Genomic DNA, 16,022 nt, shown 5'->3' with positions numbered 1-16,022 from the left:
AACGAAATAAAATAGCAAAAGATTAAGTTATTCTGTAACATATGTGAAAAGGTAAATAAAAAAATGAGGCGGTTAAAAAGTTAAAATAAATGAAAGAGGAAGCTGGAAAACAGGGGAAACAGAGACACACGTGTGAGAGAGTGAGAGAGTGAGAGAGAAGCTGTCAAACCAGACCCAAAAACCCGACCGTTTCGACCCGAAATTGACCCGGCCATATCTTGCGATTCCGGCCACCCCACCAGTCAAGCTTGGTACCAATCTGAAGCTTGAAGATAGGCCATCATACTCCAGTCATCATTGTCGCTGAAAACCGATGGGATCGTCGCCGTTTCAAGCTTGAGAAACCGCGGCCAAAACCCATACCATTGCCGTTGATTCTATTGGAATTTGACCACGCTACCACCTCACTTTTGTTCCCCACGACTCCCTCTTCAATTCCTGACCATCTACAGTCACCGGGCGTCACTGTTTCGCCGCCGGCCAATTGTTAGAAATTCACAGCGTCGTTGCCGCATGTGGGAGCTCACCGCCGGCACTATTAGACTCAGCGTTATTGGAACTTTCAGACTTGAGCTTCCCGGGACAGTGTTGACTAAATTCCAGTGACCGTTGACCGACAGGTATTTCGGTAATTTCACACTTTGAGGGTAATTTTGTAATTTGTGAGCATGTGGATAATTTAGTAATTTCTGAAATTGAGGATGGGTGTAATTACGATTCCGAGGATAATTCGATAATTTATGATTTTGGAGTATTTTAATGATTTACGGATTTGAGGGTATTTCGATAATTCTATCGATACAGGAGTTGTAAATTATGGATAGATGTTCGTTTCAAGTTTATTGCATAAATTTAGTCCTAATTTTGATTTACAGAAAATAATTATGTTGTTTCTTTTATTTAGGAGGATCTGTGAGCGAGAACGATTCGCAGACGTGGACGATAACTGAACGTGAACACCGTCGCTGTGAGTAAAATATACAAAACTTATTTTCATAATTAATTATGATAGTAAATCATGTTTTCGAAATAGTATTTTAAATGTTCTGATTTAATGATTTCCTCATAATAGATTTTAGACGCGCATTGATATTATATTAAAATGTTTGGTTAATGGTTTTTTGTATCAACATTGAATAAAATATGATAATAGTTTAAAGATGAGAAAAATAGATTTAGATGTGATAAAGAAAAGAAATGTATGATTAGAATGTATATGAATATGAGTATAGAGATTGTTTTTAAAATCATTGGACAATATCCTTCCCTTCAGATACAACGATACAGATTAGATGAGAGGCATTTGGGGCCCATTTAAACACACATAGATGTTTTGGACCGTGTGTTTTGACGCTTTTACCTTTTGGGGGCATATGCATGCGGTTTGATGGTTATAGAGATACAAATATGAGATACAGATGATACAGATGAGATATATGCCTTTGGAACTCGTCTGAGTACACACAGAAGCTTTGGGCCGTGTGCTTGGGCGATTTTGTCCTTTGGGGACTAGATTATGCATGCACATATATAATGAGATATGATGAGATATAAGATGATATTTCCCTGTCTATCCATGTAGCTTTGGGGTATGGTAGTACCTAGATAGTACGTCATTGCCTGTCCGTTGAGGTCCGGATACGATGAGATTTTTCCCTTGGGTACTTGTTTGGTGATGATTTTCAGATTTGTGTATTTTATATGATATTGTGATATGATTTCCATAGTTATTAGGTATGATATTATATATAATTTTCATGATTAGTAATCTGATTTAAATGTTAAATGATTTATTATTGGTTTATCACATATGGTTTGATGAAATCATGTTTGGAAATGATATAATTATTTCTTTTAAAGTAAGAATTAATTTTTCGAAAACTACTATCCATTCATTGATCTCACTGAGTTTTATACTCATCCCGCTTTATTCTATTCCCTCCTCCCACCAGGAGATTGTAGGTACACCAAACCAACCTAGCGACTGTAAATATATTTTGAATCTTGGCCACGTGATGGTGTTAGAAGATATAAATGATTTTTTTTGTTAGGATATCATAGTTATCTTGTTCTTTTTAGATTGTATAATTTTGTTATATTATTCTTTTGGAATTAAGAATAAATTGAGGTATATCAATATTAGTTATAATATTATCTTTGGAGACTCTAGAGATATCTTGAGTAAAACTCAAAATTTTGGTTGAGATGTTGATCATTGGAGTTGGTTGTATATTGAATTATTTTGGTGAGTGTTATATTCATATTTGCATATTGGGAGTACTATATTTATAAAGGAGACCCTGCTGAATTTTCGGCTGAATCCTTACTGATTAGATTATTATCAAGTTCGTTTTGATGATATTAAATTGACTTGCCCAAGGGGATTCGGGGCGGGTCATTTTCTATTCAAGCAAATAACTTTATCTCAGTAGACGGTAGCTAAACTAACCATTGGAAACAGTAAAATGAGAGCTAAAAAGAAGCCACCATAATCATCAAAAGAAAACCACATAACGAGTGCCCAAAAACAAAAGTGAAGTGAAAATATAATAATTGAAGGAAAAATTCATAAGATATAAAGAACAATACTTACCAAAAATTTTAAAATTGCATCCTAGTGGGCTGTTGGCTGAGCTGATCTTCAGACTTATGTATTTATATATCTATACACGCACCAAGAAACAGAAAGACAGCGTAATCACATCTCCTTCTTGCACAAGTTTTTGAAGTGGACATTTTGTGTTTTCTTTTCTTGCTTTGGGAAAGGCATCTCCTTTGGCCGCCAGGAGATCCCACTTTACAGTGAAATATTTGCTTCTAACCAATAGTTTAGAAATAAAAGGAATTAAAAAAAACACTAATATACGTACAAAATGATGAACATATTCAAAAAGATGAGTTCATTTATTTAAAAAGATAAGTTTATTAATTTAATTATAATTTTAACCGGACATCAAGGACCTTTCAATAAATTACCATATTACCGGTGGGTGTGATTACATAAAAGGCGGGGAGAAAACTTTTCTTCAAAATACATTTGCAAGTGGATCCCAAGTGATCCAAGTGTGTCACTAGCTTAATTGGGAAATTTACGAAAATAGTCATAAATATTTTGTTATTTTCACAACTAATCCTCTCAACTTTTTTCTATCAACATTAGTCAAACACAAGCCTTTCTCCCTAAATTACCCTTCTTTACAGACCAAAAGCAACAATCTTTCTCCCATATCGTTAAACCAAACGCAGCTTAATCATCAACCAACGTCGACGGCAAAAGACAACAGTAAAGGTGAAATTCGATCATAATCTATCCGAATCCAACACTAATCGGCATCACTTAGTGGTATGAGTTATTTTCTGAACTCGCTTAACTGAGTCGTGGGTGAATCTGGCGACAGGCTGCCTGTCGCACCAAGCTTCGGGCGACAGGCAGCCTGTCGCACCAACTCTTAGAGATTCATTAAAACTGTATTAATTTGATCCGGATCCAATTAATTTTTTTTTGATAATTTCAGGCTTAATGGATTCAGTTGTACTTGAATTGTGTTACGATGGTTGGTGGGAGACATTAGAGGATGGCCGTATGGAGTATGTGAATGGTAAAAATCGAGCTTTTTTGGTTGGGAAAAATTGTCTGTTTGATCAGTTATTGGCAAGAGTATACGAGGTGTTACAAATAAACCCTAATGAATATAGTATTACAATGAAGACAACTTTGAGGTCTAGTAACACATTATATCGTATATGTGCACTGCCCATGGATATATTTGATGATGAAATGGTGAGGGTTGTGTTGCATATGGCATCCGACGTAGCCAATTTTGGATGCATTCCTATATTCGTGACCACATCACCTCGAGTTCCGAGCGAAGGTATTGAGCCACATGTCGATACAGAAACTTCGTTTAGAGCAAATATGTCTGGCCCCGATAATGATGAAGAGGTGTTGCCAAGGACAATATCGCTGCAGCAATATTACTCTCCAATCCATGACAATTATGACAACATTGATGATAACGGTGTTACGTTAGAGGATGTTGGAGCAACGATATTTCCAATAACGACGTCGTTGGAGCAACGGTATTCTCCGTATCACAACAATGATTTTCGGGACAATGATGATTTTCATCATGAGACAGAGGGGGATAATGTTTGTGCAAAACCTTCTAATAATACGAGGGGCACTCATTTCAATAATGATGGTGATGATGGAGGAGCCGGTCCTTCGAATGTTCCGTCGTTTCAGCACGACGATGAGTGTGAAGACAATACTCCTGCGAATAACAGAGGCAATAGACCTAGTCCTTCTATGGTTCGATCGAGAAGACGAATTGACCCCCTTACAAGTCTTGCTCCAACTTTGCCTTCGAACATAGTTGCTCCAAGCTTTGTTAGCAGTTGTGATTCAGATGATATTAGTGTGGGTAAGCTATTTGCTGAGAAGAATGAGTTTATATTATAACTACGCAAGGTTGCCTTTAGAGATAAGTTTGATTTCAAGATTGCACGGTCTACTACGACACGTTTTGAGGCTCACTATTGTTCAGAATCATGTAAATGGCGTATTCGAGCAACTAGATGTTCGAACGAGCAAAATGTTCCTTGGGTGGTGAAGAGAATTGACAATGTACACACTTGTCATAATGAGGTATTGGTTGATGGACGTCATCAAATAAGGAGTCGGGTTGTCGGTTATATTATCGCAGAAAAATATATTCAAGACAAGAGGATTTATACTCCGAATGACATAAGAGCAGATATGCAACAGGAATACGGTGTTCAGTTAACATACCAGCAGGCATATCGGGCAAGAGAAGTTGGTCTTGAAATAGTTCGAGGCAACCCTGCAGAGTCATACAACTTGCTCTCTAAATACTCTCACGTACTAACTACAGCTAATGAGGGTACAGTCACTCACCTCGAGCAGGAAGGAGATGGTAATTTCTTGTACTATTTTGTAGCACTCGGATCTTCCATCAAGAGTTTTATGCAGTACATTCGGCCTGTCATTGCTGTAGATGGTACTTATCTGAAGGGACTATATCGTGGAAGCATGTTCGTGGCAACATGTCTTGATGGTAACAATCAATTGTATCCGTTAGCCATTGGGATCATGGATTCAGAAAACAATAATGCTTGGGAATGGTTTATGATGAAGTTACACGGAGTGATTGGTGATAGACCTGAGTTGGTAATTATCTCTGATCGATGCACTGCCATAAGGAGAGCCGTTCTTAAAGTATTTCACAATGCAAGTCATGGCGTTTGTTTTTACCACGTCAAAGGTAACATTAAGTCTCAGTTTAAAATGTCCAAAGCTCTTTGGGATCAATTTGAGCCTGCCTTTATTAATGCAGCAAAAGCATATGGCCACGAGGAATTTAAGAGACAACTTGAAAGGTTGTGGATGATCCACTCGGGTGCGGCTGATTACCTAGAAAATAATGTCGGTACGTGTAATTGGGCAAGGTCTCAGTTTGAAGGTAGGAGGTACAGCATACTTACCACCAACATCACGGAGAGTGTTAATTCTTTCATGCGGGAACCTCAAAAATTTCCTGTTACTCATCTTGTTGATCACTTTAGAAAAACAATGCAGCAATGGTTTTATGATAGAAAAATTGTGGCTGAATCAATGACTACTCGGCTAACAACATGGGCGGATGAAATAGTCACTGAGAGGAGAACTATAGCTGAAAGAATGATAGTTCGGCCGGTGTCTCCGCATCGATTTCAAGTGGTAGGCGGTGGGCTTAAGGAAGGTTTGGTTGACTTGCAAAAGAGAACTTGCACATGCAGAGTGTTTCAGCTTGATCAGCTTGTATGTGCTCATGCAATTGCGGCGTGTCTAACACACCGGGTGGATTTTATTAACCTATGCTCGGACTTTTACACTACAGAATCGTTGGTGATGGCTTATGCACAACCAGTAGAGCCAGTTGGTGATGTGGCTGATTGGGAAATTCCAGTTGAAATGGTGGAGATGCAAGTATACCCACCAGTTGAGGCACCACCACCTGGCCGTCGTAAAGAGCTCAGAATACCCTCGGCTGGCGAGGACGTTAACAGGCGGACTGTAAGATGCAGGCGGTGTCATGAACTGGGCCATAATCGTAAGCGATGTAAGAATCCCATTGCGTCGACTCGAAGTTAGTTGTTATTGTGTTTTGTGTATTGTACACTTATATGTCATAAAACTTTATTTTATTTTAAATATTAAAATGTGAGCATTAAAATTATATAAACTTAGGTGCGCAAATTAAAAAAAAATTCAAGTTTAAACATTCAAATTACTACAACGGTTTACAATACAATATCGTCATTAAATATGTCAACCGCAATCTTCTTTCTAAAGTACTTGACATGACTAACGTTAAACTCCAATCCAAGCCCGAACATTAAATACATCATAACCATCAATACAAAAACACCGCAATCGCCAGTTCCGGGCTCCTGTTGTGGCGCGCTCCTAACTGCGATAACTTTCCAGGGGTCGGCACTCCGCAACTCAGGCCGGATGTTGTAGAACCCAACATATTCCAACTATCGAGGGAAGATAACTTCAAGTGGCTTGAATTTCAACCTGTATCTTTTGTCGTCGCGGCATGTGATTAATGAGTCATAAATCCAGACTTTATTTTTTCGAAAGTCTACTCGTGCCAGTACCCAATGCTCGCCGTCCAAGTTAACAGGGATGAGTAACTGTATATAAAAATTCAAAAACATGTTCGTTATCTATGAAATTGAAAAACAACTAAGAAAAATCGACAACTTATATATAAAATGCAATAAAATACATACCATATCGATATCCGTTATTGATTTGGACATTGTGTGCTGTCGCCCACAAAGATAACTATTCACGCGGTCGTCGAATACTAATGAATCGACCGCACAATCCCCGTTGTTTCATAACTGATTCAAGAACACCTAGTACATAGATAACCAAGAAATGCATAAATTAACAAAACTTAAAGGCAATAATTAAAAAAAATTAAATAGTATTTATAAGTTCTGTCGGCACATTACCCAAAAAAATGTGTCAGTATGTGTGACACGTTGGAGTAAGGCATTTGGATACTGCCGTTGTTTCTCGCTAATCAAGCGGAGATACTCGTGAATACGCTGTAGAGAAACATAAATATTACGATTTAAAAAAAAAATTTATACACAAATCCACAACAGTATACATCACGACGAAAATATAAATACCTCATCGCCTAGCCATCCCATCGAAGCTGTCCCCAAGATTATTTGAAAGAATGACCGCGGGTGCTGGACTCTCCGGCGGACTCTGCTATCACCAGTGAACCATCGATCAAACTCAGCAAACATACTAGAGTCCTCCAATCCTCTCAGTGGATTTATATCCACAGTCGTACTCATGTCAATCGCATGCTCCAAGATTTGGGGTCGAGGCAAAGGCCGGACGTTCTGTCTTCGCCTGATTGGATGAATCATGTAAGGACTGTTATAAACATACGACGGTATGTACGCGCGGCCGAACTTACTAATACCGGGAGGCACCTCAGAGAACACTTGCACGCTCTCCCCACTAACATCCCCGTAGAAACTATACAATGACGTGGGCGTAGACAAATTTTCATTGCCCACGTTAGTATACACTCCATAGTCATCCGGGGCCTGCCCATTCGCCGAGAAGAACATATTAAATAACTATCAAATTAAAAGTTAAACGAACATAATTATTAAATAAAAATTTGCTCACCGCATACGAGCGTGCAGTGGGAGAATCCTTATTTGGACGTTTAGCAAATGTGTCGATGAAGCCAACTATAGTTTCTTTAAAATCTTTTAATTCTGACTTTATTTCGTACACATTACGATCAATCTTATCCAGCCGTCGTCGTATGTAATCATTAAACTGCTTTGTCCTCGACTATTACAAAAGAAAAAACAGAAAACTTTAGAATAACAAAAAAAAAATTATAAAGAAAAAATATCGTATATTATTTATAACCTCAGAATCCCGTGCGTCATCAGAGTTGTCTATTTGTTGCTGGTGGTCATCAACAGCCACCTCATCCTCATAAGTGTCATGACGCTGCTCTGGTATTGGGTTTGGTATGTCGTCATGATCGTCATGCTCGTCTGATTGCCTTGTAACCGACGGCATCGCATTGATTGAGAGTTGGTGCTGTATAAAGTATCATTTAAAATTATTAAATGAAAAGTCAAAAATTTTGATTAAAAAATTTTGAGTACTTAGAGTATACCAACCTTAAGAACCCAGCCTGGAATGCTTGGCAAGTAATCCTTCATAGAGACCCAATAATTTCTGCTACTCTCCTTTGAATTTGGCTTAAGAGTTTGTAAAACGTCCCCCTGCAATAAATTAAATTGAAAATTTTAAGTAAGTATACATAACTTAAATTTAATAAAGTTAAAAAAATAAGTAATACATATTACTTACAAGACGAGATTCGTCGTTGAAGAACGAATAAACCTCCGCAAAATTGATTCTCGAAGACGCCATGGGCTTCCATTGCAAAATGCGGGGAATCTTATTCTTCGTTTTGACGACCCATGTTGATGGCAACCCTCCGATTGCTTCGTAAATCCAAGCCTACAACAACCAAATTGAAAAATCAAATAAAACAACATATCAAATATTTAATACTATAAAACTTATTAATAAACAAAAACAAAAACGCACCTGAACCCCAGACGTAAAGCCATAAAGATTGTATTTTTCAATGTTATGATCTGGATTTTTCAACCGAGTCTTCTTAAATTTCTCGTCTTTCTCGAACAGTGCATTGTCAAGACTCTCGTAAATCATTTCCCACGACAACAGACCACATGGACGCTTTCGGAAGTACTGTATATCATCAACTTGGTCAAGCCAATCGAAATTGATTTAATAGTGATTTTTTCTTGCATTTAGTACTCGGTCCGCAAAATAAAACAGCGCAATCTTTAATGCGTCCATATCATCCATTTCCTCGAATTTCAACTCCTTAAATATTGCATCGAATTCCTTCACATTAATCTTACGATGAACACCACCAAAATACGCATTCCGTAGCCTCTGCTCCATTTCATCATTTTTTTGATTGGTATCAACACCAAATGAAAGTCCAGTAACCAAGCACCATTCGACAATTGACAAACGAATCAAATGCTCACTAATTTGAAACCATAACTGATCCTCACGGCTATCTTCTTCATGGGCCACTTGCCTTAGCAAAAGATTGTGCAAAATTACCCCACTAAATGGAAAACTTCGACACTCCAAGAAATGCCCAAATATATCCTTTTTGAACATAGTCAACTGCCGCTTTGTTAATTTTTCCTTGATGGCTTTTATGACCGAAGATAACTTACACATGCTCAAAATTCGACCAGGAAAGTGATCGGCATAACTAAAATAAATCTTGCCTACATCAATATCCAGTGATTCTGATTTCGCCATGTATCTGTAATATTTATAAAATTATTACATTACGTTTACAGGAAAAAAAATACTCGTTAAAAAAAAACACTATAAATTTTTAGTGACCAAAGTTTGGTGCGACAGGTGCGACAGTAGGGCGCGCATGGGCGCGCGCGCGCGCCCTACCCACCTCCCTCTCCATCTCCAAAATTAAGCCACAACAAAATCGAAAAACAATACTTCCAAACACCATCAACCACCACAAACACCACCACCATTATTCTCAAGCTATTACTATTATTATTCTAAAATCTCATTTTAAATTAATAAAAATAAGAAAAATGACTAACCTAGGTTTTGTTGAAGGTTGTAGATCGGATGCCGGTGAGAGATGGAGCCGCCGCCGACGAGGATTGATGTCGCCGCCGATGATGGGAGTTGGATCGGTTTGTGAGAGATGAGTGAAAGGAAGTGTTAGGGGAGAGATGAGGGAGGGGTGTTTTGGTCTCAAAAGTTGTTTAATGGCTAATGTTGATAGAAGTATTTTTAGGGGGTTAAGATGAAAAAAATTAAAATTTTAATGGTTATTATTGTAAATTTCCCGCTTAATTTTGAAAGACATGTCTTACAAATAAAATCAAACTCTTATTGTTCTTGGCCATTGATATTTATTCCACACATGAAAATATAAAGCACTTTACACGGAAACTACCAAACTTATACACAGGAAAAAAAAAGTTAAAGAAATGCACAAAATTTGAAGTTCCGAATGAGAATTGAGGAACTCAAGCAACGACATTTTTTGCCAAAACATTTGACCATTGGATACAAACACGATCTTATTCTTACATATTCATCTTTCTGCAACAAGTACAAGATGCACACAAATGCAAATATGAACAGAGACTAGGTGAAGCTTGCAGTCTGTTGTTTATGTCAACAGTTGCTGGCATGACAAGCAACGGTCCCACATTAACATCAAGTTGTCTTTAAACCCATTGTAGATGGAATCAGTATCAATCTTCCCATCCTACGATTGAAATAAAAAATAATAAGCACATTTTAATGAAAGGCAAAAGATGACAAATGCACCACTAATTCAGTATGAGCATGAAGACAAAGATACAGGAAATAGTGTGCAATAACAATCATGAAACAAATTTATAGCTACTGAACTGATAAATTTTATGTTTCCAAACACTAGTCCTGGGACTGAAGCAATTAACAAACTCAAGCCGCTCTTCCATCCAATGGTGATCGTAAAACCAAAGTGCAAGATACGTATAAGTCATAAGCTGGAAGCTCATTTTTTGAAATTAAATTTAGTCCAAGATACGCAATAGGTAAAATTCATTCATCACTTGAACTGATCCCATTTAAATGCAAAAGTTCATTGACGACAGAATGAATATGCTAACATGAAGGGACAACTGTACGCGCACTAAAAAGATCTCTTGCAGATAATCCATTAAACTATATGGATAAGCTTGCTATCCGATCGACAAAATCTTCTTTCAGAATTTTTTTTGTAAAGCAATCTCCAAGAAAAGACCCTTCAGCATCTAATAGTAGAAGTAGAAAATCACAGTAAAGGTGTGAAGATAATATTAGCATTAACATCGAGGTGGAACAGCAAAAATTTCAATCTCTATCCAATCATATAAAAAGATAGCAGGTTAAGTGATAGAAGTTAAATTTAAAGAAAAAAATATATTTAAAAAAAAATTATAGGAGAAAAAATATGAGATGAAATGATAATGGTAGTAGATTAATATTCACATTCATATCAACCTTTTTTTTTTAGTATAGGAGAGTGAGCAGAGTAACCATTATTCTCTAGTCCGTACCTCCCAAAATTTTGAACTAAAAGAAATTTAATTATTAAAAACCACTCAGCCTATGGGCACTTAGACATCAACATTCATTATACATAAGAAGAAAGAAAGGAAACATGAGAAGCACAATTCAGGACATACATGCAATCTCTATAACATATATTTGGTTTATAGATCAAACTCTTATTGTCCGAGGTGCCTTAATTTACCTACTCATGATACTTAGCCAAAAGAGAGAGAGCATTCTTCTTATGCATAGTAATTCCCGGCAGAACATCAAAGTCCAAGTCTTGGCTCTTCATTCCAGGCGGCATTTCCCAATCAAATTTGTAAAGAAGATTAGCAAGTGCGAGATCCACAGTTGCGATTCCCATATTCAACCCAGGACAAATTCTTCTGCCAGCACCAAACGGTATTAATTCAAAGTGTTGCCCTTTAAAGTCAATACAGCTATCAACGAATCTCTCCGGATAAAATTCCTCCGGATTCTCCCAAGCTTCAGGGTCTCTTCCTATCGCCCATGCATTTACAAAGACAAGTGTTTTAGCTGGTATTTCATACCCATCTATTACGCACTTTTGAATTGTTTCTCTTGGGAGTAGTAATGGCACTGTGGGTTGCAATCTCATTGTCTCCTTCAGTACCGCTTTAAGATAATGCAGTTCTTGAACATCATCTTCATTTACAAAGCCTTTGTTGCACCCAATCAACGATCTGATTTCCAGTTGAACTTTTTTCATTGCTCTAGGATTCTTCATTAGGTAAGTCATGGCCCAAACCACAGTTGCTGCACTCGTGTCTGTTCCACCAGTGAGTATGTTCTGCAAAACAAACAACATACATATATACATAGTAAAATTATATTAAATCAATCATGCCCAGGTGGGTCAAAGGCACTTTACAGCATTATAAACCATTTTACAAGACTGTAAAATTGGGTATCAGCACAAAATTTTAAGTCTGCGCCTGAGCACGAGTCTACATATAACTATTTATAAAATTATTCACCATGAGCACTGCTTTGATGTGGTCCAAAGTCAAGTCAACTTTAAATCCACGATCTTTTCGTATTTGAAGTAAAACATCGATTATATCCTCCTGTTGCGCCAATTCCGATTTTGTTCTGTTTGGATCCAAATGCTCGTCGATGAGTTCCTGGTAGAATCTATCGAGTTCTTGGAAGTTATTTTGCAGGCGTTGCATCATTCCTGTGAGCTTATCAATCCAGCCCATGAAAGGAAAATAATCTGTAACAAAAAAGCTTACAAACAAGGCTTGAGTTTCATTAAGCAGGGCATGGAATCTACTTCTTGCACTTGTTGCTTTATCGTCATCATACCTCTTGCCAAATCCAATTCTACAAATAATGGTGCTTGTAAGAGACCTCATTACCTCGCTTAAGTTTAAGGGATTAGAAGCAGCAACTGATTTTGAAATCTTTTCAATCATTCTTGAAACTTCATCTTCTCTAATGGGTCGAAAATTTTCTACCCTGTTAGAGTTAAAGAGATGAATGACACAAATTTTTCTTATCTCTCTCCAATAACCATCATAGGGTGAAAACGCCAAATCAAGACCATTGTAAGATAACTTTTGTTGTCCTACCAAGGCTGGCCTGCTACAAAATTGAAGGTCATGGGTTTTTAATATCTCTTTAGCCAGTTTTGCTGAGGAAACTACTAGGGATGGCACAAAACCAAGACGCAAGGACATGAGGGGGCCATATTTCCGTGACAGCTCCCAAAATGACACTTGAGGCTTTGAGACATCAAACTGGTGTAAGTTACCGATTAAGGGAAGGCCCCAGGGGCCGGGTGGTAATTTAGTATTATTTCTTGAGGTTATGAGCCTTTGCAAAGCAAAGAAGAAGAGGAAGAAGGGGAGACACAAAAGGAAGTTGATGATGATAAGTAAAGCCATTAATATCTTCTATGCGCTTAATCACTGCAAAAACAGAACTGCCTCTCTCCATTAATAAGGAAACAAAAATGCTATGTTCAGTAATATTATTAGATCGGGGCTCTGTTTTGTACTCTTGTGAAGTCCTTATCGCTTGTCCGGTTAGCACAACGAAACAAATTTGCCTGTTATCGTCAACAATCAGTGATTAAATCAAGTGTTCAAAAGTAATTTACAATCTAAAATGTTAAAATATCTGTAGAAGGAGCTTACTAACTTACAGATTCGGTAAGTTACAGCTGACTCACAAACTCGGTTGTGGATCCCACGCGGATCCACAATTAAGTACTATTCATGTGAGGGCTGTACCTTACAGAATCTGTATGGTAGCCCTCTCTTCTGTAGAAATATCTTAAGAAAAATCTGGGTGTTAGTTTCTATAATATCTTAAGCCACGTAGCTTAAGTTAGTGGCAGTTAAAATGTGTGGTATAGATAAAAGTTGAGCAAATTGTGTGGTGGAAAAATAAGTTGGTCGAAGTTGTGATCAGTAAGTGCTTGTTTTGGGACAGAATCCGAATACTGATTGAAATTTGGTTTTTTCTATCAACCTTAACTGGGAAGTATATTCTAACACAATAGTGTTCAATTGAAAAAAAAAAAAAAAAAACTGTTGTTATATAGCAAAAATCTTTTTCTGGTGTTGTTTTATTTTTACTGAACAGTGAACAAGGTAGTAATTAATATTCATGGATTTTAACAAAAATAAAATTGAACAAACACAAGTGACTGCAAGCCGAAACCCACCATTTAACTCCGTCCATCAAAAGTGCCAAAAAGTCAATTGAATTGCCGCACTCTTGCAGTGAGAAATGCAATAACAACTCAATTGATTGAGCTTCAGCCTCCGGCCTTCTAAAGCTTGTAGGAAAGTGATGGATGATGCTGTTATGAAATCAAAACAACGATGGTTTGGTCTTTTATTTATGTATTTTCTGGAGGATGAAAATGTCACAATAAAGAATTGTTTTACTTAGCACGCTTAACTGTAAGCTGATGCCATTAAAATGCAGCTTTTATGGTAAAGAGGCAGAGCATTACAGAGTTGATTTACTAATACTCCCAACTAAAAAAGAGGTGATAGAAAATGCTATGAATTTACTTATTAGTTGTATCAAGTAAATAAAAAAGAACAAAAAATAAAAAACCGAAGAAACAAAGCATCTGTATTCCAAATGCTGGGCAATTGAAAATGATTGTATTATATGGACTTGCCCCATTTTATTAGAACATTTCATAAATAAATGGTAAAGTGGACATAGGCATGTTTGGACAAGTGGGTATTTTTGATAGTTCGGGATGTCACCGTACTCAAATAAAAAAGATAATTGAGATCTAAATCCCATGATACTGAAAGGAATTCCTAAGGATTGGCATGTTCAAATTTAGGGATGGCAATGGGGAGGGGAGGGGAGGGGACCAATCTCCTCGTACTCATTCCCGATATTTTGTGTATTTTCCCGTCTCGTCCCCGTTCCCGTCAGAATTACTTGAGAGCATCTCCATCTCCTCTCCGAATAATAATAGGGGATCCCCAAGGGTCCCCGATCTCCGAATAACTAATACATTTTTTGTTTTTGATTTTGAGTTAATCATATTAAAATAAAAAATTCAAATAAAAGTAAAGTTTGAAATATATCTTACATTAATATCCATTACAAAAGTCACATACATTAAATGAGTAAGTAACGCAGCATGTAAGGGATATAAACTTTTTTTTTTTTACAAACTATCGTGAATAAATTAATAGTCTAATACAAAATTGTTACAAATAAAATCGAATTTAGATTCAAAATTAACTTTTTCAATGGTGGTGTGGGCACTTTATAAATGTGAAATATTCCATTTACAGCACAATAGTTAAGTCGGAGCAAATCAAGAGCAAATATTAGATCAGATTAGATTAGATTAAATTAGATATTAAAATTGTGATTCGCTGTGGGCAATTATAACATCTAAAAATAAATAAAAAATAAATTTAAGTTTAAAACATTTAATGAATATTAAAATTAAAATAAAATTTTTGGACTAATAGATTTTACCCGATTTTTTTAATGTCCTAAATAAAAATTTAGGACTTTAATTAGTTAATTAAGCCTAAAACTTTAATAATATAAATATTTTGATATTTTTTATTTTTACCAATATTTATAATTTTATAATTTAAATTTTATAATTTATTTACTAGTAATTGTAAAAAAATAAAAATAAAAATAAAAATAAAAATGGGGAAATGGGTAGGGGATGGGGATGGGGGTTCCACCTCATCCCCGTCCCCTCCCCGAATAAGAAATTGGGTATGAAATTATCTCCATACCCTCCCCGAATGGAGAAAATCCCTGAAGGTACCCGTCCCCGTGAGAATTTTTGTCATCCCTATTCAAATTGATTCACAATCAGCAGTATCTTTGCAATTTTATAGTCTCATCTGTAATTGTATACATTGTTAGTTTAGACATTCAATTACGAGTTAACTGTTAACTTAATTCAATTCCCAATTGGTTATAATAGTTTGAATTAACAAGCTTGTTCCTCAATCAGATGTCCAGTTAGTCTTACTTATTATCAATTATCTTTTTCTTCTTCATTTTAAATTCTTTTCCTTTCAAATTGATATTATTTCTTCAAAGACTTCTAAAAGCTCTTAGTTTCTTAAGTTCTTTCTTAATCTTTATCACTTTTATTTTGAATAGATCCTTCATGATTCACATTGAAAATATTATATTCAAACCCTCATCTATTTAATTCAAAACAGCAAAAGTCCTGTTGCAATGTTTGAAGTAGCAAAAATCTCCTTTAAAACACAGGCAACAAACACAATATTCGATCCAT

General features: G+C 36.4%; 3 protein-coding genes and 1 long non-coding RNA gene across 6 annotated transcripts in view; 1 reads left to right on the top strand and 3 right to left on the bottom strand.

Annotated features, from left to right (window-relative positions):
* LOC127901305 (cytochrome P450 83B1-like) overlaps positions 1-13,266 on the bottom strand; it is a 41,392-nt gene extending 28,126 nt beyond the window's left edge. The window contains exons 1-3 of one of the 2 annotated variants that reach the window (XM_052438372.1): positions 12,241-13,263; positions 11,442-12,053; positions 10,154-10,427 (exon numbers count right to left, since the gene is read on the bottom strand). In XM_052438372.1, coding sequence (XP_052294332.1) covers positions 11,442-12,053; positions 12,241-13,152 — 1,524 coding nt within the window. In that variant the 5' untranslated portion in view covers positions 13,153-13,263 and the 3' untranslated portion in view covers positions 10,154-10,427. Of the gene's footprint in view, positions 1-10,153; positions 10,428-11,441; positions 12,054-12,240 lie in introns of those variants that run through there. The other variant, XM_052438373.1, reaches the window with a different exon arrangement.
* The window catches only part of LOC102623171 (uncharacterized), a 50,983-nt gene that overhangs the window by 4,237 nt on the left and 30,724 nt on the right, over positions 1-16,022 (bottom strand). The gene's annotated exons all lie outside the window — the stretch shown is intronic.
* Positions 125-2,249, top strand: LOC127901312 (uncharacterized). Its single transcript, XR_008053467.1, has 3 exons — positions 125-620; positions 905-967; positions 1,953-2,249. It is a non-coding gene; the product is annotated as an uncharacterized LOC127901312 (long non-coding RNA).
* LOC127901306 (uncharacterized) lies at positions 6,282-10,017 on the bottom strand. 2 transcript variants are annotated; one of them, XM_052438380.1, is made up of 10 exons: positions 9,748-10,017; positions 8,678-9,440; positions 8,435-8,587; positions 8,242-8,346; positions 7,982-8,158; positions 7,730-7,900; positions 7,213-7,644; positions 7,030-7,125; positions 6,802-6,930; positions 6,282-6,702 (listed from the first exon to the last, which is right to left on the bottom strand). In XM_052438380.1, exons 2-9 carry the CDS (start codon positions 8,801-8,803, stop codon positions 6,910-6,912), a joined length of 1,281 nt encoding a protein of 426 aa, XP_052294340.1. In that variant the 5' UTR covers positions 8,804-9,440; positions 9,748-10,017; the 3' UTR covers positions 6,282-6,702; positions 6,802-6,909. The 2 variants fall into 2 exon arrangements, with proteins under 2 accessions (XP_052294340.1, XP_052294339.1); XM_052438379.1 differs by lacking the exon at positions 6,282-6,702 and having other exon boundaries at positions 6,802-7,125.

The sequence above is a fragment of the Citrus sinensis genome, chromosome 3 (genome assembly GCF_022201045.2).
Source record: "Citrus sinensis cultivar Valencia sweet orange chromosome 3, DVS_A1.0, whole genome shotgun sequence".
In the NCBI taxonomy this organism is placed as follows: Eukaryota; Viridiplantae; Streptophyta; class Magnoliopsida; order Sapindales; family Rutaceae; genus Citrus; species Citrus sinensis.
The sequence above is the reverse complement of the archived record's forward strand: the minus strand, read 5'-3'. Positions and strand labels throughout refer to the sequence as shown.